The sequence below is a fragment of the Callospermophilus lateralis genome, chromosome 14 (genome assembly GCF_048772815.1).
Source record: "Callospermophilus lateralis isolate mCalLat2 chromosome 14, mCalLat2.hap1, whole genome shotgun sequence".
Lineage (NCBI taxonomy): Eukaryota > Metazoa > Chordata > Mammalia > Rodentia > Sciuridae > Callospermophilus > Callospermophilus lateralis.
This window is the reverse complement of record NC_135318.1, coordinates 18,326,236-18,350,436: the sequence shown is the minus strand read 5'-3', so window position 1 is coordinate 18,350,436 and position 24,201 is coordinate 18,326,236. Positions and strand designations below refer to the sequence as shown.

Sequence of the window (24,201 nt, the reverse complement as noted above, 5' to 3'; positions counted from 1 at the left end):
TATAAGGAATTGAGGAAACTCACTCACTTTTTTGTTATGAATAATGGAGTTCCCCCCACCCCGCCCCTTACAGTAGGGGATTGAATCCAATGGCACTCTTAACACTGAGCTTTTTAAATTTTGAGACAGTGTCTCACTAAATTTCCCAGGCTGATCTCCAACTTGCAATCCTCTTGCCTCAGCTTCCAAGTAGCTGGGATTACTGTTGTGTACTCCTGCATCTGACTTTGAGTTCTTCTAATTACCCAGATTTAAAACATTGCCTTTGAATTCTTTATTTCTTATTCCTATCTATATTTATATTTTTAAGACAACATCAACTTTAAGAAGAGACATTGTTTTATGTATTGTAAGAAATGCTACCAATGGGGCACAGTGGTACATGCTTGTAATCCCAGCAGTTTGGGAGGTTGAGGCAGGTTGTAAGTTCTAGGCCAGCCTCAGGAACTTAACAAGACCTTGTCTCAAAATTTTAAAAAAGCTGGGGATGTAGCTCAGTAGGAGAGCATCCCTGGTTTCAATCCCCAGGACCCCCTACCCACCCAAAAAACAAGGCATGCAAATGACTTGTAAGATGTATTTCAATATTGAAAAAATTTAAATACATACACACACAAACATTTATTACATTTGATGAAATTTGTCATGTACTGTAGCTATTTTCTTATAATTCATGTGTTGCTACCACTCTGTATTAGGCTGTTTTGCTTATCAGAGTGGCCCACTTATCTGACTACCTCCAGTGTATCTTGGTACCTGTTCAGTAGAGGCTACTGCGTGGCCATGGAATAATGCTGGAATTCCTTAGTTTAGCCTTCAGGTCTCTCCATTTATATTCCCCACCTTCTTTTTAGTTGAATATTCTCTTCCCTTATCCATACTCTGTGTTTCAACAGTTACTCTAGTTGCTCTTCTCCAGTCTCTAGTCTGGGAATAGAATGTGACTGTTCTTTCCCTCCCTTTTCCGCCTCTGGATTTCACTTAAATTATTTGCAGCTCAAGTGCTATCACCTTCCTGAAGTCCTATTCAGCCAAAAGTGATTGTTCTTTTCCCTATACACCTATAACACTGTACAATGTTTAAAATATTGATATAAACATTTGAACACATCTACAGAAATCTCTTGAACATCTATGAAGCAAAGTTCATAGGGTAATGTGTTCAACAGAAACGTTGCATATCTGCTGTGGTAGCTATACTAAGAACTGAAAATATTAAATGAGTGTTTGAACCAGTTCTCCCTGAGATTGTTAACTTATAAAGATAAAAGGCTTATTTCGGCTTACAGGTTTGAAAGTTCTAGTCCAAGACTGGGTGGATTTACTGCTTTGAAATTCTGGTGGGGGTACTAGATGCAAAGGAACAAGTGGTGAAGCAAACTGGTTGCCTCGTGTCAGGAAGCAAGAGAATGAGAAGGAGGCTGGGGTCCCACGCTTCCCCTTTAAGGGCACACCCCAAATGACTTAAAGACCTCCCATTAGGCCCCATCTCTGAAAAGTTGGACCACGTCCCATGGGGCCACTCTAGGGACTGAGCCTTTAACTTATGGACCTTTGAGGGCCACTTACACAAACCATAGCATGAAAAGAGTTATTGCCCTCAGGTAGCTAAGCATCTCATGTGAAGACAGATACAGAAGATTACACAAAGAATTATATATCCCCTAGGTAATATTCTACTAGGACATTAGCTACGAAGATTTTCCTTTAAAAAAGTAGTCACCTGAGTGAATGAGGTCTCCCAGGGAGAACTGGTAGAGTGCCAAGGGCAGAGCCAACCCCAGGAGAGAGTGCTAAAAGTGACAAAATTTCATTAAATAGCAACTGAAAACTTAACAATTAGGAATGTATTAGCAAATTCAGTGAAAGCAGCTTAAATAGCATACTGAGGATGGAAATCAGATTGATCTGCTGAGACAAGAATGGGAGGGGCAATAAGAACTGGGGACTGTCCTTTTAAGAACTTTGAAAGGGAAAAGAGGATGATGATTGGGGACTGGGAAGGTGAATGTTAGGTCCCATCAGGGAATTTTCTTTGATGCTTGAGTAAGTTGGTAGGTAAAGAGAAGGGGGTTAAGGAAAGGTGTTATGGTTTGGTTATGATGTGTCTCCTAACATGTCCTGTTAATGCAGTAATATTCAGAGATAAAATTATTAGATTAAGATAGCTATAACCTAATCAGTTCATCCTGGTTTGAATGGGCTGACTGGTAGTAACTGTAGGTAGGTGGGGCATGGCTGGAGGAAGTGGGTCACTGGGGCATGCCCCAGAAAGGTGCATTTTGTGGCCTGTTCCCCCTACCCTCTCTGCTTCCTGACCCTGCCATGAGTTGAGCCACTTTCCTCTATTGGGTCTTTTCCCCATGATATGTTGCCTCACTTTGGGCCCAGAGAATTAGAGTCAGCTATCTTTGTACAGGGACACAGAAATTGTGAGCCCTAAATAAACTTCCTCCTCTCAGTTGTTCTTGTCAGATATTTTGGTCACAGTATGCAAAAGTTGACTTAAACAAGAGGAGAGATTACAGTTATTAAGTAAAATAATTGATAAAAACAAGTCCAAAGATGCTGGGCTTAGTGGCACACTCCTATAATCCGAGCAACTTGAGAGGCTGAGCCTTGTAAGTTTCTGGCTAGCCTCAGCAACTTAGTGAGGCCCTAAGCAAAACCCTGTCTCAAAAATAAAATTTAAAAAAGGGCTTGGGGATGTGCTCAGTGTTTAAGCGTTTCTTGCTTCAATCCTTGGTACCGAAAAAAAAAAAAAATCCAGAGAAAGTGGTGAGAGGTGGGTCAAGAATATAGGGAAGAACTGGACTTGAATTGAGAAAGAGGGGAATTTTTTTCTGCAGGAAAGACAGTAGGGGAGGGTATAGCTGTTCATAAATTCATAGATTGGAGGAGGAAGAAAGTTGACATTGATCACACCTGTTAATTTTTTTTCCTATGAATTGGGAGGCACATAATCCTTCATAACATTGAATATACTTACTGTGCAATGTATTAAATGGCTTACCATAGTGGGAGGAACACAGGCTGTTAAACTGCCTGAGTCCACATCTGTCTCCCATTCTTTCAAGTTCAATGAATTTGGGCAAACCACTCAACTTCCCTGAGCCCAATTTTCTCATCTGCAAAATAGATTTATAGTAGAGCTGTGTGGATTAAATGCATTGATTTATGCAAATCCTGTGACAGTACCAGGGCACTTGATGCTACAGCCTAAGTATAGGAAGTTACATGAGACACCACCCCAAAGAGCCGCCCTCAAAGAGCTCTCAATCAAATAAGCCAGTTGTCTAATTCCCTTTTTGCTGTCTGGGAGTGTTGCCATCCACAGATCTTTAAGCATTCCCTGATATTTCCATTCAAGCCAATTAGGAAAATTTCCAATTGACACTGCATCTTTAAAAAATTTTGTTTTAAATTTGATAATTCTGAATTCTTCAGTAAAACATAGTGATAAAAGAAGAGAGATGAGTGTCTACACACATGCGGATAATTACTCAGGCAAATCCCTAAAGCAGGGATCTGAGCACAAATGCCATAAACTTCTGCCAACGTGGGGAAAGGTCAGGCAGGCAGGTGAATGAGAGAAAGGAAGAAGTAGGGAGCAACAGATTTTCTTATTACTATCAGCTTAGACTATTACTAGACCAGTGGTCCTCAAATGGTGGTATGATCCCTTGGATTAGCATCATTGATCTTGTTAGAAATGCCAACTCTCAGGTCCCACTGAAGACCTATTGAATCAGAAACTCTGCTACTACCTGGAAGAAGTTGAGCCCCCCAAGGTAACCAACCTAAAAGGCAAACAATAAGTTTGTATAATTTGCTCATCAGAAGTGAAGAAATCTGGACCTAAGTATACTATACATCTGCCCCATGGGCTAAGGTCACAAAAAGTGATATATTCTCCAGTAGAGAAAAGATGATACTGTAAGCCAGAGGATAGATGATATATCCTTGAAAAGAATCTCCTATGCTTGGTAAGTTTCTTATATTTGAAAAAACATTTTATAATTAACAAAGTGCTTCCATTCTACTCAATTCTGAGAATTGTGTGATGCATGCAGTCTTGTTTCAGAGTTTATAGATTTGGAAAAAACTTTGACTTGCCCAAGATCACAGTCAGTGGCAAAACTGGGATTAGAAACTAGGTCTTTTATCAGTTCAGTTTTCTTACCTTCTCACAGTTGGTTACTAATTTGGTCTGCCCCCCACCCAGATACTAGTTTAGAGGATGGTTTGGAAAGGGGTCACTGGTAGTTCAAGCACAGGAAAGCTGTAGCTGTCATTTGAAACTGGTTAATTGACATTCTGGATTATAAATCAGCCTCCCGTGACTGTTAGTTGTGTGACTAGAGCCCCATTATCACTGGATGAGCTGACAGAATTGAGGTTCTGAATGTTGGAAGTCAGGATCCAAACTTAGGTCACGGCTCACTCACAGTGCTGATGGAATGCAGGGGCCTCTCCTACAGGGGCCTAGGAAAAGCCGCCTCTGTTAGACTACAAGGCTCTGAGATGCTGTCCTGGGGTGTGCACCCCTTTCTGCTTCCTGGGTGAGAGTTTTAGTAATATGGAGCTATTGTTCTTGATGGGAAGGTGTTAGTGAGGAAAAATGGCTGAGAAGCATCACTCCTGGCTATGATCATTTTAGCTATCCTCTGAGGTCAAGCTCAGCACAGCCCCAGATTCTCCTTCTCCAAGATCTGGATGTGGTAGGTTTTGAATGCTGGCCTAAGGCTGGATTGTAGCTGTGGGGGTTTTGCAAGGGCCAAAAAAGTGGTGCCCAAGTTCTGAACCTAGGGTTGTTTGTGTGCTTTTGGGATTTATTTTATTTTATTTTATTTTTATTTTTTTGGTACTAGGGATTGAACCCAGGACGCTTAACCACTCTCTCCTTTTGATACAGGGTCTCATTAAGTTGCTGAGGCTGACTTTGAACTTGCCATCCTCCTACCTCTGCCTTCCAAGTCACTGGGATTACAGGCATGTGCCACTGTGCCTGGCTGAACCTAGGTTCTTGAGAAATGAGACAAAAAGCAGAGAAACAAAACATCACTTTTATCATCAATTAGAAGATATAGCTTTATGTGATGCCCCCAATGGGCTTGCAAATTCCCTGTCCCAAGGGAAAGTGTTAGTACACAGAGCAGATACTCTCATAAAGTTGTGCTTCCTACTGGTCCTATGGATAAAGTAAGGGTAAAGAGAACAGATCCCCTACATTCAACCTATCAATCCTTGATAGACTGGTTCCACTCAACTGAGAAATATGAATCAGAAGGATTTATCCTTTTACCCTCCCTGAGGAAGGGGTAGGTGGAGCAGCGATCTAAAGCATTATGTCAATTAAGCTCCCTCTGCAAAGGAACACAACATTGAAAGTGGGGAAAAAGCATTTTACCTCCTTCCCAACAATGGATGTAAGGAATTCTGAAGAAGTGCACACAACAGAAGAGGACTGATCTTGCAACATGTGCAAGATGTATTTGCTGGGAAGAGGAGGAAAGCTGGGACTGCAGTAAGGAGGTTACACGGCATAATCAAGGCACAAGACTGATGATGTGGCTGCAAGAATGGAAATTGAACCATAAGAAATATGGTGTTACTTTATGATACAAACAAAGAGCAAAGCAAGTGAGAATCCCAGAAGACTCTAGGCTAAGGCTCAACTCTGTTTTTACTCAATGACTATGCAATTTTGCCTCAGATTCCTTACCTGTGACTAATTCCACAGGATTATTATGGGAATAATTTAAACAATACCCTATGGAAGCACTACGGACAATTTAGTGTCTTTCAATGCAGTCTTCATTCTTGCTTTTCTCATCTTAATTCATTGACTAGGACCCCTAGTACAGTAACAAAAGTCCTAAGAGATTTCTATTGACTAGCTATTGACTTTAGTGGGAGTGCTTTTAGACCTTTACTATTAGGTGTATTATTTATTGAGAGTTTCAGCAAATACTCTGCATCAGATTAAGGAGTTTCCTTTCTAGCACAGGTTCAACAAATTTAAAAGAAAATTTATATTTAAAAAAATCAAATAGCTTTTCTGCATCTACTGAAATAATCGTGTTTTTTGCTCTGTTGTCACTATGGCAAATGGCACTGCTAGACTTCAAATATGGAATCATTGTTCCTGGAATAAACCCTACTTGAGATTATTATTTAATGAGAGAGAGATGACCTAGTTAAGAGACTCTGGTTCTAGTCATCTTTCAGTCTCTGGGACCAAAAACATGCTGATGACTTCCAAATTTCTATCTTTAGCCACAATCATCTGAGATTTCAGATCTGAAATCACTTGGATGTCTCATAGGAATTTCAAACTTAGGACAGAAAATGAATCAAACCTGCTTTCTTTCCCTTTTCTGAGAGTGGCAATTCCATCCTTTCAGTTCCTCAGGCCCCAAACCTAGGAGTCATTCTTATTCAAATATTCTCTCACATCCTACATCTGGTGTATCAGTAAATATGGTTGTTTGTACCTTCAAAATATATCCAGAATCTGACCACCTCTCATGATTTCCACTGCTACCACCTTGGTCCAAGCCATCATCTCTTACCTGGACGACTGAATGCTTCCTAACAGGTTTCCTTGCTTCTGCATTGCCTTCTCTACAACTATGCTCAACACAAAAGCCAGAGTGATCCTGTCAGAACCCGGATAAACCATTTGACCCAGCTGTCCCACTCCTCAGTTTATTACTAAAGGACTTAAAATAAGCATACTATAGTGACACAGCCACATCAATGTTTACAGCAGCTCAATTCATAATAGCTAAACTATGGAACCAACCTAGATGCCCCTATATACATGTATGATTACACTACTGGTGTGACTCTCTGCATCATGTTCAGCCAGAGGAAGGAGAAGTTGTGCTTCATTTGTGTACGATGTGTCAAAATGCATTCTGCTGTCATGTGTAACTAATTAGGACAAATTAAATCAAACAACAAAAACCCAGGTAAAAGTTGTCATTTCCCTAAAAATCTCCCAGTAGCTCTCTATCCAAGAGTAAAAGTCAAAATTTATATTGTCTACAAGGTCCTTTCTGATCCTTGGCCCTTATTGACCTCTTTGACTCATCATCTATTATTCTCCGCCTTCATTCTGCTCCCACCTCAAGACCTTTGCACCTCTGCCCAGAAAGCTCTTCTCCATATTGCCATGGCTCCTATTTCACCTCCTATAGGTTGTCACTTCTTGGAAGGCCTTTCCTGTGACAACTCCCCTCCAGTCCTCCTGTTCCTCCTTCCCTACTTAATTTTTCTCCACAGCACTTGCCATCTGAGACACTACATTATTTGCTTGTCTGTCAACCAACCTTCATTAGAATGCAAACACCATGAGGACAGGGATTTCTTTTTCTTCATTGGTATAGCGCCAGAGCCTAGAACAATATCTGGTGAAGAGTAGGTATCAGATTAATGTATGTTCTGTCACTGCTGTTAAATTACTGTAAAATTAATTGTTTAAAGTAAGTATTATAATACTTTCATAAGAGAAATTCTTAAATCTAAAGATTCCCAGAAAGGCTAACCACAACTTATTTTTGAGCTAGAAATTGACAAAATGACTGGTCATCTCTTTGAGGTTATACAAATAATATTAAAGACTGATTTAACAGTGGTGCACACCTGTAATCCTCACAACTCAAGAGGCTGAGGCAGGAGGGTTGCAAGTTCAAGGCCAGCCTGGGACACTTAGTGAAACTATCAAGATAAAAAAGCTGGGAATGTGGCTCAGTGATAAAGCATGCTGAGTTCAATTTCCCGAATGTCTCTCACTCCTCAAAAAGAAGATTAATTTAACAATCTAGAACTGGTTCATTACTCTATTCTATTTTCACATTTACTTCAACATTTCCTGAATGAAATGAGTAAAAGAAAGTTGTTGAAAATGACTACTAACAGGTAGGGACCCAAGTACACATTTTGGGGGAAATAAGTTAATTGGTTTGGGCCTTAATTTTGAGGAGCTGGGGTTGAAAGGATACAATCTACATAGTAGTGTTCACCAGTTGGAAGTTTAGGACTGCATCTTATAAGACGTCTTGGCTAGAAGAGTGGACTTACAATGCAAATACATAACACATGTAATATTCAGACCTAAACAAACTCAAACTCATTTGTGCCCAGTTTTATTTTCAAAATGAAAACCCTGGCCAGGCAGGGTTGGCACATGCCTGTAATTCCAGCAGCTCCAGAGGCTGAGGCAGGAGGATGGCAAGTTCAAAGCCAGCCTCAGCAACTTAGTGAGGTCCTAAGCAATTTAGCAAGACCTTGTCTCAAAATAAAACATGAAAAAAAGGAATGGGGATGTGGCTTTCTGATTAAGTGCCCCTGGGTTCAATCCTTGGAACCAATCAAACAAACAAAAAACCCTGACATGCATCTATGGAACTTAAGTTCCAAGGACATCCCCAGCAACACTCCAACTTTTTTTTTTTTTGAGACAGGGACTCCCTAAGTTGCCCAGGCGGCCTTGAACCTGCAATCCTCCTGCCTCAGCCTAGTGAGTTGCTGAGGTTACAAATGTGTGCTGCGCTGGGCTTGGATTTCCAGTTTTATGTGTTACTAACAGTGCTTTCATCTCTAGTAGTCATATTGTACAGTAGAAACAGAGGTGGGTTTCATCCCAAAGCCCAAGGATTGACCCTTTTGGCCAAGATTTCCAGCCATCTAACCACAGATCTGAGCTTCAGTTTCACCATCTGTAAAGTAACCTACTCTTATTGATTTATGAGACTTTGTAGATCAAATATATGTGAAAGTAACTAAATATATGTGAAAGACTAGACAAATACAAGAAATTATTAGCGCATGAGTGGGTATTTGCCTAGTACATTGCCTGGTAGAGTAGAAATGAAAAAGTGTTTTGTTTGATGTGGAATCTCCATTGTGGGAGAGAAGCACCAGCAGTTGTCTCTACATTGCTCATACTGCCTGTCACAGTCTATATTGTATCGAATGACCAACAATAGATAACTCGGGCCTGGAATTTTTTTTTCTTTATTCTGCCCCTTAGGATCCTTGGACACTGGAACCAAGATAAATCTCATAGGAGAATATTCCTCATAGAATATTCCTTTTAACATTTTATTTCTTCTGTTCTCAAACCAATGTCTCCAGGTTGCTAAACAAACTCAAGCAGTACCTATAGGCACTGCTTGCTTCTGCTGGTTGTACAAATGACTAGAGCTTGCACACAAGCACATATAGTTACACCATAGCTAAACTCCACAGCATGGGAGAAAGTTTCTTTGTCTGCAGAAGATCAAGAGCCAGAGAAAAGTGAATACCCCCCAAGTATGACCCAAGAAACCTTATATCTTAGGAAGAATTGTAGACGCTACAATTACTCTGCCTCATGAAAAGCATCCGTGTGTGTGTTGCTGAGGACTGAACCCAGGGCCTTTTACATGGCACATGCACGGCAAGCTCTCTGGCTTTGAGCTACATTCCCAGACCTGTCAGCTGTTCTTATACCTGCCCCACAGGGAACCTTATCTTCTAAAATTCTTTTAGGCTAAAGATATTACACTGATCTCATTGGAGGCCCCTTTTCATTCCATTTAAATATGGAAAGACAGAATTTCTCTCCCAAACTATAGTGGGATACCCTGCTGACCACATGCCAAAGATCAGCCCATTTAACTGAGGCTGCCCAAGAGCAGGCTCTGACTGCTTCCAGAGAAGGATTAGATCCCCTCTTTTCAAAGCTGTATTTAATAAGTTACCTCACATAAGAAAGCACTGCCTAATGTAACACAATGATATTAAACTCTCCTGACTCAAAATTATTCCTAAATCATATAATCTAGGATAATGAATCCAGAATTTGGAATTAGAAGATGTGGCTTCGAGTCCCAATTCCACTGATCAGCAGTGATGCTGGTGTCATAACTGTGTTGAGATTGTTTTGTCTTTACAACTCTCTCAAATTCTGTGGAGGATTGAGAATAATGTACATAAAGGATTTTAGAAATTGTTACAGTGAAAATTCATTTCCTCTTAATTTTCTTAATAGTTATCAGCTACAGTTGATTGTGAAGAAATAGAAGCCTGTACTTCTGGTTGGACAGGGCCAGTTATGGAAGAGGCCATAGCTCAGCTAGTACAATTTCCAAACGAGGATCCCAAAACTAGCGTGTGTTCTTCCTGGAGCCAAAGGCTGACTTCAATTCCTTTCTAGTTTATCCAGCTGACAGAATTGTAATAACATGTTTATGAGAGCTCAAAACACCAACAATTTAAAAACCAGTTCTCTGGAGCTCCTTCCTGTTTCTAGGCCTTCATAACGCTGTTTTTCTTAACTATCCTCACTCTTCACTGAGCTACTTCTGCACTATCCTGCAAATGTCACCTAAAATACCATCTCTTTCACAAGGAAACCTGCCTTGACCAAGGACATGGTCTCACTAGCAAAGCAACTTAGAACTCTCCTCTGCACCACTGAACTCAATCATGCTTCTAACTATCCTCACACCCCCACAAATGTGAATATAAGTTCCATTAAGGCAGGGTTCATTTCTGTCTGGATCCTTCCATGTCCATGGAGCCCTAGATAAAGAATAAAAAGGTGTTGAATGAGTGAACAAGGATAAATCACTGTTTCTCTCAAATCTTGTTAAATGAATTCTGGTGACAATGAAAATAAAATATACAAAGAAAACTAATTTAATGCTGGCAGAAAGGGTTATGGATGGAGAAATGCTTCCTTTGGCAGTTTTCCAAATAAAAAGAATTAATGGGTTTAATTAAATCACCAAGTTCTTCAGAAGCACAGGAATGGCCAAGGACCAAGCATGCTCTGCATTACTCACAACATTCAAGGGGGAGGTGCTCTTCTCAGGGTAGCAGTGAGGGTCTACATGGAAGTCAGTGCAACTGCCTTTATAAGCAAACAATTGTCCTTTCTTTTTCTTTTGCAGGGCCTAAATAGTTTCTAAGATCTTCTTTAGGAATGGAACCTATTTACACAAAAATCACAAAGAAAGTGAAGTTTCCTTGTTCTACCCTCATCTCAATTTTTCCTCAACTGATTCTATGTGTTCTTCATTTCTGTCTTAGGCTAACTTTACATCAGTATTCAGCCTCATCTAAGAGAAGTAGCATTAAAAAAATACTTTTAGTTGTAGATGTCACAATATCTTTATTTTGTTTATTTATAAATAATCAAAACGGTGCTGAGGAGCGAACTCAGTGCCTCACACATGCTAGGTAAGTGCTCTATCACTGAGCTACAACCCCAGCCCAAGAGAAGTAGAATTTTTATCTTATTACAACTGTAGGGAAAAAGGTGGGCTCCTCTATAAATACGGTGTCAGACAATAGCTACCAAATCTGTATGGATTTGGGTGTGGGAATCTGACTGCCCCCTGCCTTCTGGAATCACCTTTGCTTACCTCCCCACTTAGTTAAACATTGTTTGATTCCAGCTGCCTTAAAAACACATAAATAAGAAACAGGGCTTAACTTTCATAGAATGCATTATCACCCAAGTGAAGTCCAACATCTCTATCAATTAATGTTGGTATGTAAAAGACCAAGAATACAGAGAGACAAGGTATTTTGTGACCCTGAAGTGTTGTTGCCTGAAGCAGACCTGGCAAGACACAGGGCCAGAGTGTTTACTCCTTGGATAAATGGCCAACTTAGTATTTCCTCAAAGACCCCTACCACAACTTCACCCTGATCTTTGCAATTTCACTGGGTAGATGATTCCTATTAGGGTGACTTCGAGGATCTTAGGCATTAGGGATCTTAGGTTTTAGAAATCATTTCTTTTATTATCCTTTCATTATCTGTTAGTCATTCTGGGTTGTGGTATTTTCCTGCAGACTGTAGGTTTCACTTCTTCCCTGTAAATGAAGAGGCAACCCATGAGGTTGTTAAACAGATTCTATTCAGTAGCTGGAAAAGTGAATTTCCTATGGAATGACAGGAATTACATAGAAGCAAGCAATTTTATTTTCCTCAAATGTAGCAATAATTTTAATCTGTACATACATAAAACAAACAGTGCAATTATAAAACCTTGAAGGTGACATGCATACTTTAAGGTGCAGTTGGGATGGGGAAGGATGCTAGCATCTCCAATTTTCCTTACTGCTTTTCTTTTCTAGTTCCTTATGCAAAAGCACTGAGTCAGGAAACTTCATCTGGAATGCTGAAGTTAAGGGTGAACTTCCTGATGTCTGCACATCTAAATATCACAAACAATGGAAATGGCCTCCTAGAGCAGTTTGGTAGGGACTAGAGTAATATGGCTGGGCTTTCAAGCTGGAAATTAATGAAATCAAGGATGCATTTTCTGAAAAACTAAAAGAGATAATGTTTTTGACTGAGTGTCCTATTTCTGTTTCATAGTTGCTACCCATGTGAGCCCTTCCATCAATTTTTTTTTTTTTTTTAATTCGGTATAGTTTCCGAATAGATGCTGTTCAATGGAGTTATCTGAAACTAGGGGTGGTGAGATGCAGAAAGGAGGACCTGGGGAAATGGCTTCTTCCTTGAAGTCTGAGTCCATGCTCCTCATCCATGTTGGTTCTTATGGCCTTTTCTCTGCCGCAAGCAGAGGTAGCTGGTGCAGAAGGTCAGTGTTGTCATCGTTCACAGGCCCAGGGATGCAGGTAATGGTGAGTGATGGGGGTCTACTTTGCTTCTTCCACACAATGCTTTCTCAAGCTTTCCTGGCCTGTGGTGGAACTTCTAGAACTAGAAAGTCAGTTCACTGGCTCCTTTCTCAGAGAGCAGGATGAGATGGGACGTGGCCGAATGACAGGACACAAAGGGAAAACATGGTACCAATTAGCCTCAGAGTAGGATAGAGAAATTTATATTTGCACAGATGGAAACTCAAATTCCCAAAGTCAACCTAAGAAAAACAGCAGATTTTCTTTGAGCACTAATTTCCCTCTGTACAAGCGGCATGTGCATTTCTGGCTGGGTGATCCTGGACACTCTGGGTTAGTCTGCTCTAGCTCAGCTGGAATGGCTCTTTCTGGCAGTGCCACATCGAGATACGAGCCCCAAAGTAAATCCACATATGGCATCATGATTGCTAAAATAATGAAATATTACTAGCCAAATTTAACTGCAATTCAATCAATGTTATATTTCACACAAATTTAGAAAAATCAAGAATATGATATTAAAAGCATAAAATTAAACAGAAAGAAATCAATTTCTACAAGAAATCAAATATATTTACAGTGAGATTAAAAATAAGCTACTTGAATCATAAATTTAATTTTATTTTAAATAACTTTAGCTACCTCAGCTGTTAATACAATAAAAGCAGAAAGAACAGGCTGCCTTTTTCGCCGGATTTCATCAGGAAACTGTATCTATAATAATTGACAGAACTCACATCTTGTCCTTCACCCATCTCATCAAAAATTATTGCATTTTTTCCCAAACTGTATTTTTTGGATTCCTCTGTGAATATCATCCTCTTTCCTGGAGGCATCTTGGTTTAAATTCATCTTTAAAAAAAGGAGAAAGGGTACATATGTGGAGGCAAAATATTATCTTGAAGCCAACAGATAAAGAGTTGCTTGAAGAAGCTGATTGTACATACAAGCTGCCTGGGGTTGGGGTAGGGAGGGCTGTTGGTTTTGAGGAACGTGACAGCCTTTGGTGGACGGACACAGGCAAAGCCCCATGGGCCTATCTTCCTGGGCAGGGTCAGGACTGAGCCAGCGAGGTGGAGCTTCGTCTTCCCCTTGGAACTTGTTGTTTTGGTTCTCCTTCAAAAGCCTTCATCCAGATAAGAAGCCAATGACTGATTACAAAAATAAGAATAATTAAATTTGGCTCAAGAAATAGATTGTCCAACTGTTCTGCCTTGTTTCTAATATCCAAGGCCTTTACAAAGAAACAAAAGCATCTCTCAATCTCCCAACAAAAGTGAACATTTTTTTCTTTTTTTCTTTTTTTTTTTTTTTTTGCTCCAAATGCTACGACCTGAAGAATGGCTGCAGATTGAGATATCAAAAATCTCAGAAAAATATATAATATATTTGTATATCTCTGTATGTCTATTATTTAAATTTCACATTCCTTTAAAAGTGGTTATTCAGTCAGTAGCTGCTGAAGGAGGCTCTTCTGCTGGGCCTGGGGGGTCTGTGGTCCTGACGTGGGTTTTTGAGTTCCCAGTGGACCAGGCTGGTTCAGGTAAGGGTCCCCGCCTACCAGATTCACTGTACACTGGACGTCAGCAAACACCTGAACCTGTTGCACCTGCTGGAACACAAATAAAAGATGTGTTTAGACAGAAGGGTCTGCCCCCCCGGCTTATGAGTGGGTACTACTTGAAGTGGAAACTCACTAGAGCATTCCTCTAGTCTGTAGTCACCACAGAGAAGAACTCTTCTGTCTTCTTGTCCTACAAAAAGAAAATCGCTGCACTCATTTTGCTCAGGGTTCTGGAAAGTTCACACTTTAAAAATAAAATAAAAATTGGAATGGTCATGTCAACCCCTACAGGGTTGCCATCAACACTGAAAGTGAGTGTTATTGCTAATATTGCCAAGGTTGGGAAAAGCCCAGTTTCAGAGTATGGTACCTTGTGGTGGGTCCAAAAAAAAAACCAAAAAAAAAAAAAAAAAAAAAAAAAAAAAAACCACGCTATTTGGAAAACCAGTTCAAAAGCATTCTACAGATGACTTTAGTAGGATAAAAAATCTTTATGATGGCACTGAGAAATTAAGGGCTTTAACCCAGTATCAGCAAAATAAACCCACCACAACTTAGTAACAGGACATCAGCATTCTACTAAGGTTAATGTCCAGAAGATTTGTGTAGTATCTAAATATATTATTACATAGCTCCTCACATATCAGCTTTAGAATTACAACAAATTATCATTTGAACAATTTTATATTTGACTTTTTTCCTGATAGACAATTCCTTAAACACATGATCTAAAAATAACAGTAAATCTACTAGTTGAAGACAGTGTGAATTTTCCCTTTACTTTCAGTAGTAATACATATATTCCTTAGAAAATGTCACAATTTTTCATAGTTCTAACATTTTCTATTGGGAAAATAAAGCCAGAAGTTAGTCTTACCAACTAGCTTATTAAAAAGTTGTTAATAGAACTGATTAAGGCCGATATCACACTTCTGAATGCTCCAGAGCAGGAATAGAAACGCCTTCTAAGGCATCTAAGTGTCTCCAATTTTTGGCAAACTGGTGCCTTATGTTTAATAGGTTCATAAAGAATTTTAGATGAGTTTTTTTTGTCATTTATCACTAATATTTGGCAATTACACTCCACTCCTCTGAAAAGCTTTCTACTCTAAACAGAGTAAAAGTTGTTTTCTACCAGTCTTCATGTCCTACCAACTTTCTGTATCAGTCTAGCCAGTAGCGTCTTATTCTTAATCCACATACATCCTCACTCAGATAAGGCAGACCCTGAGTAGTGTTTTTGTGGTGCCTAATGAATTAAATCCCTAGTTAGATTAGATTAGCACTGTTTCTCTCCTCATCTTGCTCTTTTCCTAGTTTCCTAGGTTTTGCTTCTTGCCCCTATATGCTTCATCTTTGAGCTTTTTCTCAGGTATCTAAAGCACACTGACTGTCTTATGTCTGCTTTCTAGCCGCCTCTGTGCCCTCACTAAACTGCTGTTGTAACCGCCATCTCTACTTTTCCTCTGGGATTTGACCTGGGCATTCTTCTCTGCCAGGTGAACAATCCCCTATCACCTCCTCCTGCTTCTTTATTCTCTGCAATCCTTTTTTCTTCTTTCCTGTCTAGCCTCCTCCCCAGTACAGCTGGCCCCTGGTCCTCTCCAGTCCTCTCTCCTTTTCCATACATCTGTCCCTGCATTTCTACCTCCCTCACTCCGATCTCTGTTTGGCAAATATAAATTCACAGAGACAAACAGAGGTATCATGAAGGGCTACAACAGAAAGAAGACTCTGCCACTGAGACTTCGTGCAAACACAAACAATAGTGTTTTTTCAGCAATTAAAAAATTTTGTGGGGGGGATACTGAGGATTGAACCCAGGGATGCTTTACCACTAAACCACACCCCCAGTCCTTTTGATTTCTTATTTTGAGACAAAGTCTAAGTTGCTTAGGGCCTTGCTGAATTGCTGAGGCTGGCCTTGAATTTGCAATCCTCCTGCCTCAGCCTCCGAGACACTGGGATTACAGACATGCACCACTATACCTGGGCTCAGCTATTATTTTTAAATCAACATAACTTTCATGTTTATGTATTCCTAAATATGAAATAATGGGTTAAAGCCTAATGTGTTTTTGTCCCCAAATAATGAAAAACACTCCTGATAAAGAAAAGCATGTTAAAATAGACTAGAGAGAAAATTCTTCTTCTTTAGAAAAAAGTAAAAGAGTATTTTTAGATAGTCTATTTTTGAAATTAAAAAACCTAAAAAAACAAAACAAAACTCTAAAACACATTTCATCCATTTTGAACATTTACTTAGAAAAAAGGATGCCTTAAGACTCAAGGACTTCTTTCACAGACGGGCAAAGCCTACACAGCAGACGAAGATCTGCCAGGGGAGAAGAATGGGGTGACAGCGAGTGCCAGCCTCTGAAGATTTTCCAGCATCGTTTTTCCTTCAATTCAAATACTATCCCAGATTCAGAACTTACAGCTTGGTTTTTTTGCTTTAACTAATTTGTCATGCTACACAGTACATGACTCTGTGAGCATGAGATTTTCAAAGACTTCTGGTAAATGAAGACCATCTTCATTCCTCAATCACAAAAAGCCCTTTCTTTATCATCAAAGGACTGAAGTTTGGTTTCATAAAGCTCGGACTCTGGATATAGCCTCCTACCTGGTCTTTCTCCTCCTAAGCCAGTTGCCCAGCAGGCCTTCCTTTACCTCTTCCACCCCAAGATAAAGCCTATGCCAGCATGCTTTATCAGTGTTCTCCTTCAGGTATGAGTTTATTTAGGATGAAGTCCAGATCACTCAGTATTCAAGGAAGCTGGAAATTTGTCCCCATCTACTGTACCAATCTTGATTCCTACAAATTCTTACTACGAACTTTTTACCTTCAGTGGATTTTGTTTTCCAGGACTATGCTAAGATATCTGTTTCCCTGTCCTTTACCCTTATTCTGGCTTCTAACAATCATTACATAGACCTTTCTCTTTCTCCTGGCCTGAGAACTGTCCATCAAGCCCAATTCAGCCTACTCCTGTGTAAATTCTCTCTGAACATCTCAGTCATTTCTCTTTTCTTTATTCTTTGTAGCAATAGGGCTTGAACCAGGGCCTTGTGTACTAGGCAAGAACTCTTCCACTGTCCTCAGTCCTATTTCTTCTTTCTTTGAATGCTTATGCTCTTGTTACTTGTAACATAAATTTGATAGTTTGCCTTCTTTGGTTATGTGACAGTTTAGGTACATGTGTCTATATGTTTTATCTTTCAACAGGCTCTAAGTGATGTGACAGATACAGCATGAACTTTGGTGTTAGAGAGACCTGGGTCTGAACCTCAGCTCCTCCTCATTGTAGTTTTGTAAGTGGTACATATAGTTAAACCTTCTCAGGTTCAGTTTCTTTATCTGTGAAGAAAAGGAACACTACCTCCTTTGTAGGGTTACAGTGAGGCTTAAATGAGATAAAGCATACAGTGCCTACCACAGTGCCTGGCAAATCATAAATTTTACAATAAAACTTTTTCCTTCTCTTCTTCTCATGGTTCACCCAAAAGGCAAGGAAGATATGTATATTTCTATCTCATCTACACCAAAATACCTATGTTAAAAAAAACTTAAGATAAAGATGAAACCCAAATTACCAAAGTGAATTAAAACCTCCAAAATTTCTAAGTTTGGTTAATACAGAAAATTTGGCCATTTGTTGTTTGTGCTGTTCAGAAACATACTTCTAAGGAGGCAGAGCACATAGCAGACACTGTTTAGTGTGAACTTACTTAGATCTTCTGAGTATTTTTATTACAGATGAGTTTTAAGCACTGTTACTTAAACAATAACAATGAGTGGCCACCTGTGTGATTCCCCTACCTACCCTTTCTAAGAACTCTATTAAATCCTCTGAAAGCTTATCTCATTTAACCTCTCAACAATCCTATAAGCAGGTATCTTGTTAGTTCTGTGGTTACACAGCAGCTCAGGAAAGTTCTGTATCATGCCCACAATGACACAAATAAGGAAAGTATGGCCAGGACTCACACCCAGGTCTGACTTCCAAGGTCAGGTTCTTAAATCACGATGCTACGAAGCGTCCTCTGTGTGTCTAGAGTACATATGACAGCTCTACACTTAGCATTTTCTTACTGACCTGGGTTCCATCTGCTTCTGTTTTGAGAAGGTCAGTGGATGAAAGCTGGTTGCAGTAGAGGCCTGTGTGTCTCAATGCTGGATCATTTATCTATTAAAGACAAATATAAGGCCAAATTACAAGCATGTTGTTTAAGTTAAATACCAAATTCTTCAATGAAAAACAATCTCCTTTGCTGTGAAGAAGCTTTTTAGTTTGATTCTATCCCACCTGTTGATTCTCAATTTTACTTCTTATGCTTTAGGAGTCTTGTGAAGGGAGCTGGTTCCTAAGCTGACATGATATAGATTTGGGCCTACTTTTTCTTCTATGAATTGCAGGGTTTCTAGTCTAATGCCTATGTCCATGACCCACTTTGAGTTGAGTTTTGTGCAGAGTGAGAAATAAGGGTTTAATTTTATTTTGCTACGCACATATTTCCAGTTTTTACAGCACCATTAGTTAAAGAGGCTATCTTTTCTCCAATGTATGTTTTGGTGCCTTTGTCTAATATGTGATAACGGTATTTACATGGGTTTGTCTCTGTGTCTTCTATTCTGTAGCACTGCTCTACATGTCTGTTTTAGTGCCAATACTCATGCCCTTTTTGTTACTATAGCTCTGTAGTATAATCTAAGGTTTGGTATAATGATACCTCTTTCTTTGCTTTTCTTGCTAAAGATTGCTTTGGCTATTCTGGACCTCTTATTTTTCCCAATGAATTTCATAGACTACTTTTTCTATATCTAGAAGAACGTCATTGAAATTTTAAAAGGCATTACATTAAATCTGTATAGCGCTTTTGGTAGTATGGCTGTTTTGACAAGGTTAATTCTGCCTATACTGTTAATGGGAAATATTTCCATCTTCTAAGGTCTTCTTCAATTTCTTTCTTCAGTGTTCTGTAGTTTTAATTGTAGAGGTCTTTCACCTCTTTCGTTAGATTGATTTCCCCAATTTTTTTTGAGGCTACTGTAAATGGGGTAGTTTTCATGATTTCTCTTTCAGTTGATTCATCATTGATGTATAGGAACTCAATTAATGTATGGGTGTTAATTTTATATCCTGCTACTTTGCTGAACTCATTTATGAATTCTAGAAGTTTTTTGGTGGAGTTTTTTGATCTTTTTTTTTTTTTTTAAAGAGAGAGAGAGAGAGAATTTTAATATTTATTTTTTAGTTCTCGGCGGACACAACATCTTTGTTTGTATATGGTGCTGAGGACCGAACCCGGGCTACACGCATGCCAGGCGAGCGAGCTACCGCTTGAGCCACATCCCCAGCCCAAGTTTTTTGATCTTCTAAACATAGAATCACGTCATCAGCAATCAAGAATGTGAAGAGAGAGCCTACAGAATGGGAGAAAATCTTTGCTACCTGCTCCTCAGATACAGCATTAATCTCCAGGATATGTAAAGAACTTTAAAAACTTAATAATGAAAACCCAGATAATTCAATTAATAAACAGGCAAAAGAACTGAAAAAGCACTTCACAGAAGAAGAAATACAATTGGTCTGCGAATATATGAAAAAAATGTTTAACATCTCTGGCAATCAGAGAAAGGCAAATTAAGACTACACTGATATTCCATCTCATTCCAGTCAGAATGGCGAACATCAAGAATACAAGTAACAATAAATGTTGGCGAGGATGTAGGGGAAAAGGTACGCTCATTTATTGCTGGTGGTACTGCAAATCGGTGCAACCATTCTGGAAAGCAATCTGGAGATTCCTCAGAAAACTTGCAATGGAACCACCATTTGACCCTGTTACCCCACTCCTCAGTTTATACCCAAAGGACTTAGAATCAGCACACTACAGTGACATAGCCACATCAATGTTTAAAGTAGCTCAATTCAAAATAGCTAAACTATGGAACCAAACTAGGTGCCCTTCAACAGATGAATGGATTAAAAATGTAGTATATATACACTACGGGATACTATTCAGTCATAAAGAAAAATGAAATTATGGCATTTGCTGGTAAATGAATGGAACTGGAGATTATCATGCTAAGTGAAATAAGCCAAACCCTCAAAAAAAAAAAAAAAAAAAAAAAAAAAAAAGGCCCAATGAATGTTCTCTCTGATATGCAGATGCTAACTCACAATATGGGGTGGGAATAGAAGTTCATTGAATTAGACAAAGGAAATGAAGGGAAGGAAGGGGGAATGGAAAAAGGAAAGGTAGTAGAATGTATCAGACAAACTTTCCTATGTGCATATATGAATACACAACCAACATAATTTCACATCATGTACAACTAGAAGAATGGGATGTTATACTGCATTTATGTATCACATCTCAAAATACATTCTACTGTCATGTGTAATAAGACAAATTAAAACAAAACAAACAAAAAACCCCCCAATCTCCCGACAAAAAAAGGAAGGCATGAAAAATAAAAGTTTAGTAATTTACTACATTGTTTTAAATACAGACAGTTTTCCTTGTGGAGACAGAGTGTGTGCAAGGGAACATGAGAAGAACCTCCTGGGTGTTGGTGATGTTCTGTTTCTTGATTTGGTGGTAGTTATTCAGATGTGGTCAGTTTGTGAAAACTCATTGAGTTGTATACTTTTCTGTATATTTTTATAGATTATACTTTTTTAAAAAAAGCTAATTTTCTCTCAATGCATTCACGTCTATTAGGAACAGGGATCATATTTATCTTCCTGACTGAATCCATTGAAAAAACTGGACAAAACAGCCAAGTGCAATGGTACACACCTGTAATTCCAGATAGTTGGGATGCTGGGGCTGGAGATTTGCAAGTTTGAGGCCAGCCTAGGGCAATTTAGTGAGACCCTGCCTCAAAATAAAAAATAAAAGGGCTGAGGATATAGAGCACCACTGAATTCAACCCCAAGTACTATAAAAAACAAACAAACCCTGCTGAGATGAAAAATACCCTGAACTAAACAGAACAGACATTACAAAAGAAAAAATTAGTGGACCTGAAGCTACAGCAACAGAACTATCTAAAATGAAACATGTAGAGGAAAGAATGACTGAACTTCATTCTAACACTCTCCCCAACAAAACCCAGGGGGCTATGGGCAGCTTCAAGAGCTCTATTACATGTGAAATGAGGTTTTGAAGAAGAGGGGAGTTGACAGAAAAAAAAAAATGAAGAAGGAATGACTAACACTGTCCAAATTTGATGAATGAGAAACAAAGAATATCATATGAAAACATGTCATAATGAAATTGCTTAAATGAATTATAAGAGATAAAATTTTAAATCAGAGAGGGAAAAAACCAATAAGGTACAGAAGAACAAAGAAAAATAATAGCAGATATCTCATTAGAAGGTTGCAGTAGAATAACATCTTTAAAGTACTGAAAGCAAAAACTGCCAACCTAGGATTCAGGGGAAAGAACTTTCAAAAATAACATAGAACAAAAACTTTTTTTCAGATAAATGAAAGCTAAAAGAATCAACAGCAGCAAATGTGCACTATAAACATTAAAGGAAGACATTCGGGCAAAAGAAACTTCCATACCAAATGGAAGTCTAAAACTATACAAAGAAATGAAGAAAACTGGAAGTAAACACAAAAAACTTCTTATTCAAATTTGAAAAAATATAGTTGGCTATTCAAAGAAGAAATAATGACATGTATTGTGGGGCATATATCACATAAATGCAACAACACAGCATAGGAAAGGAGGAATGAAAATATACGATTATGAGGATCTTATATATGAGGTTACTTAGAATTATTTGAAGGTAGACTGGTAAATCAAAGATATTTAATATAGACTCAAAAGCAATTACTACAATAATAAAACAAGTAAATATAGTTAATAAGCCAAAAAGAGAGAAAATGAATAAAAATATTTAATTACACACACACAAAAGCCAAAAGGTTAAGACAAAGAAAACAAGATGGGATATACCATACTAATAAGCACGTTATATGTAAACAGACCAACCACTCCAATTAAAAATCACAGATGGCCGAGTTGAATAAAAAAGCAAGACCATGAGGCTGGGGCTGGGGCTCAGCTGTAGAGCGCTCGCCTAGCACATGCAAGGCCCTGGGTTCAATCCTCAGCACCACATAAAAATAAATTAATAAAATAAAGGTATTGTGTCCAACTAAAAAAAAAGCAAGACCAACTATATAAGAAACTCACTTTAAATATAACAGTTTTACCCAATTCATGTTATTATTATTATTTTTTAAGGTAGTGAAGATCAGGAATAATTGTAATAACTGATTACAACAAGATAACAACAAGGACAAGAAGAAATCCTATTTAGTTCCTTTAATTTGCTGTAAAATATGGATCCCACTAAGTTACTGGTTTTGTCCTTGCTAACCTCCTTAGGCTTACTATATAATCACTGGGAAATATGAAATTTAAATAATCAATCAAAAAGGAACTTTATACAAAAAATAATCAATGTTTACATATTTTTAAGAATTGCTATAAATTATGACTGCATGGTAGTAGTAGCCTCATCACCACAATTTACTTCATGGTTGCTTACATGAATGAGAATTGTAAGCACCTGAAATTACTCTAATATAATCTTCTTAAATATCATTTTGAATTTAATCATTCTCTCCTAAAAACCTGCAGGAGGCTCTAGTACAAACTCCAAACACATAGATGGCATACAATATCCCCAAGAATATTATCATATAAATTCTGTTCTAAATATAAATCTCTCTTTCATATTCATTGGGATTTTCAACCTTTCTTCCAACCTAGGCTCTGCTGTAATAACCAATATTGAATGTTTCTTCTTCAATTCTCTCTCTCTCTCTCTCTTTCTCTTTCGTGATAATAGGGATTAAACCCTGGGCCTTAGGCAAGCACCCTCCCATTGAACTACACCCCCAGCCCTCAGTTCTCTTTTTGTAGGCAACTTTTCCCCAGTGCTTTTCCTGACTAGGCCTTTTTCCTTTTCACCACTCAGCAGTCAACTGTACATACCTCTCATCTGATATTAATATGTATGGTCCTCTGGGGGTTCACCTCCTATCCAACTGTTTGGTCTTATTACTCAACTTGACTATCAGTTTAGTTGTGTCTCCTAATATGTTAATATGTATAGTCTCACAGAGGTATCTTTATACACAGTAAGCTGAATAAATGCTTGTTGAATTAAAGGTGGAAATGAAGAAAATGTATTCAGAATATAACAGCCAATACATATGCTACTTTACAACACCAAAATTTCATGAAACTAAAGCCTTATTTATAAAGTCTATCAAAATTTCCATTGTATATCTTAAGGGTCAGTGATGATCAAGAGATGTCAAGAAAGAATAAAGAAGCAAGATTATTTCTGGTTACTGTCAACATACCCAATGGACAGTGAACTGTGGTGTACTGTGGTATGTGTGTGGCAAGTGTGCCAGCTATGGCTCTTACCTGCTCAGGGCACACAGCATTCATTCCTGGCATCTGCAACGAGCTCATCTGCATCTGGCCCATCATTGGGTTCATGTTCTGAACATTTGTGTTTCCACCTGCCATGGACACGGTGATGCTCATATTGTTGTACACTCCTGGCTGTGCAGGTGTAGGCTGGTTCTGGACAGCTTGATTGAACACACTGTTAACTCAAAAACAATCCAGATTACATCCACTGATCATTAACATGCGAATAATGTAACTAGATTCTGTTTTCATCCGAAAATTTATTAGACAAAACAATTCCAAAGAAAATATTTTATATACTTAAGTTACATGTAAGACTGTATCTTATTAAAATATATCAGGTTTCAATCAAATTCAGATACATTTGAATTCTGTTCAATGGGTTTAATAACTGAAAAGAGCTTGTTTTAAGTTGTAATTATTTCTTCAGGACTGACCATAGATAACTTCATCTCTTTTCTAGTAAATAAAATACAAGGCAATTATGTTTTCAGATGGTTTGTTTTA

The 24,201-nt window shown here is 38.5% G+C and overlaps 1 protein-coding gene across 5 annotated transcripts in view; it reads right to left on the bottom strand.

Moving 5' to 3' along the window:
* Positions 1-11,962: 11,962 nt before the first annotated feature.
* Ncoa1 (nuclear receptor coactivator 1) overlaps positions 11,963-24,201 on the bottom strand; it is a 232,400-nt gene continuing 220,161 nt past the window's right edge. For 2 of the 5 annotated variants that reach the window (XM_076834033.2, XM_076834037.2), the window contains 3 exons: positions 23,686-23,869; positions 18,315-18,404; positions 11,963-14,262 (listed from right to left, as the gene is read on the bottom strand). In XM_076834033.2, the coding sequence (XP_076690148.1) occupies positions 14,092-14,262; positions 18,315-18,404; positions 23,686-23,869 (445 nt within the window). In that variant the 3' untranslated portion in view covers positions 11,963-14,091. Of the gene's footprint in view, positions 14,263-14,347; positions 14,405-18,314; positions 18,405-23,685; positions 23,870-24,201 lie in introns of all 5 variants that reach the window. The other 3 variants (XM_076834035.1, XM_076834036.1, XM_076834034.2) reach the window with 3 other exon arrangements.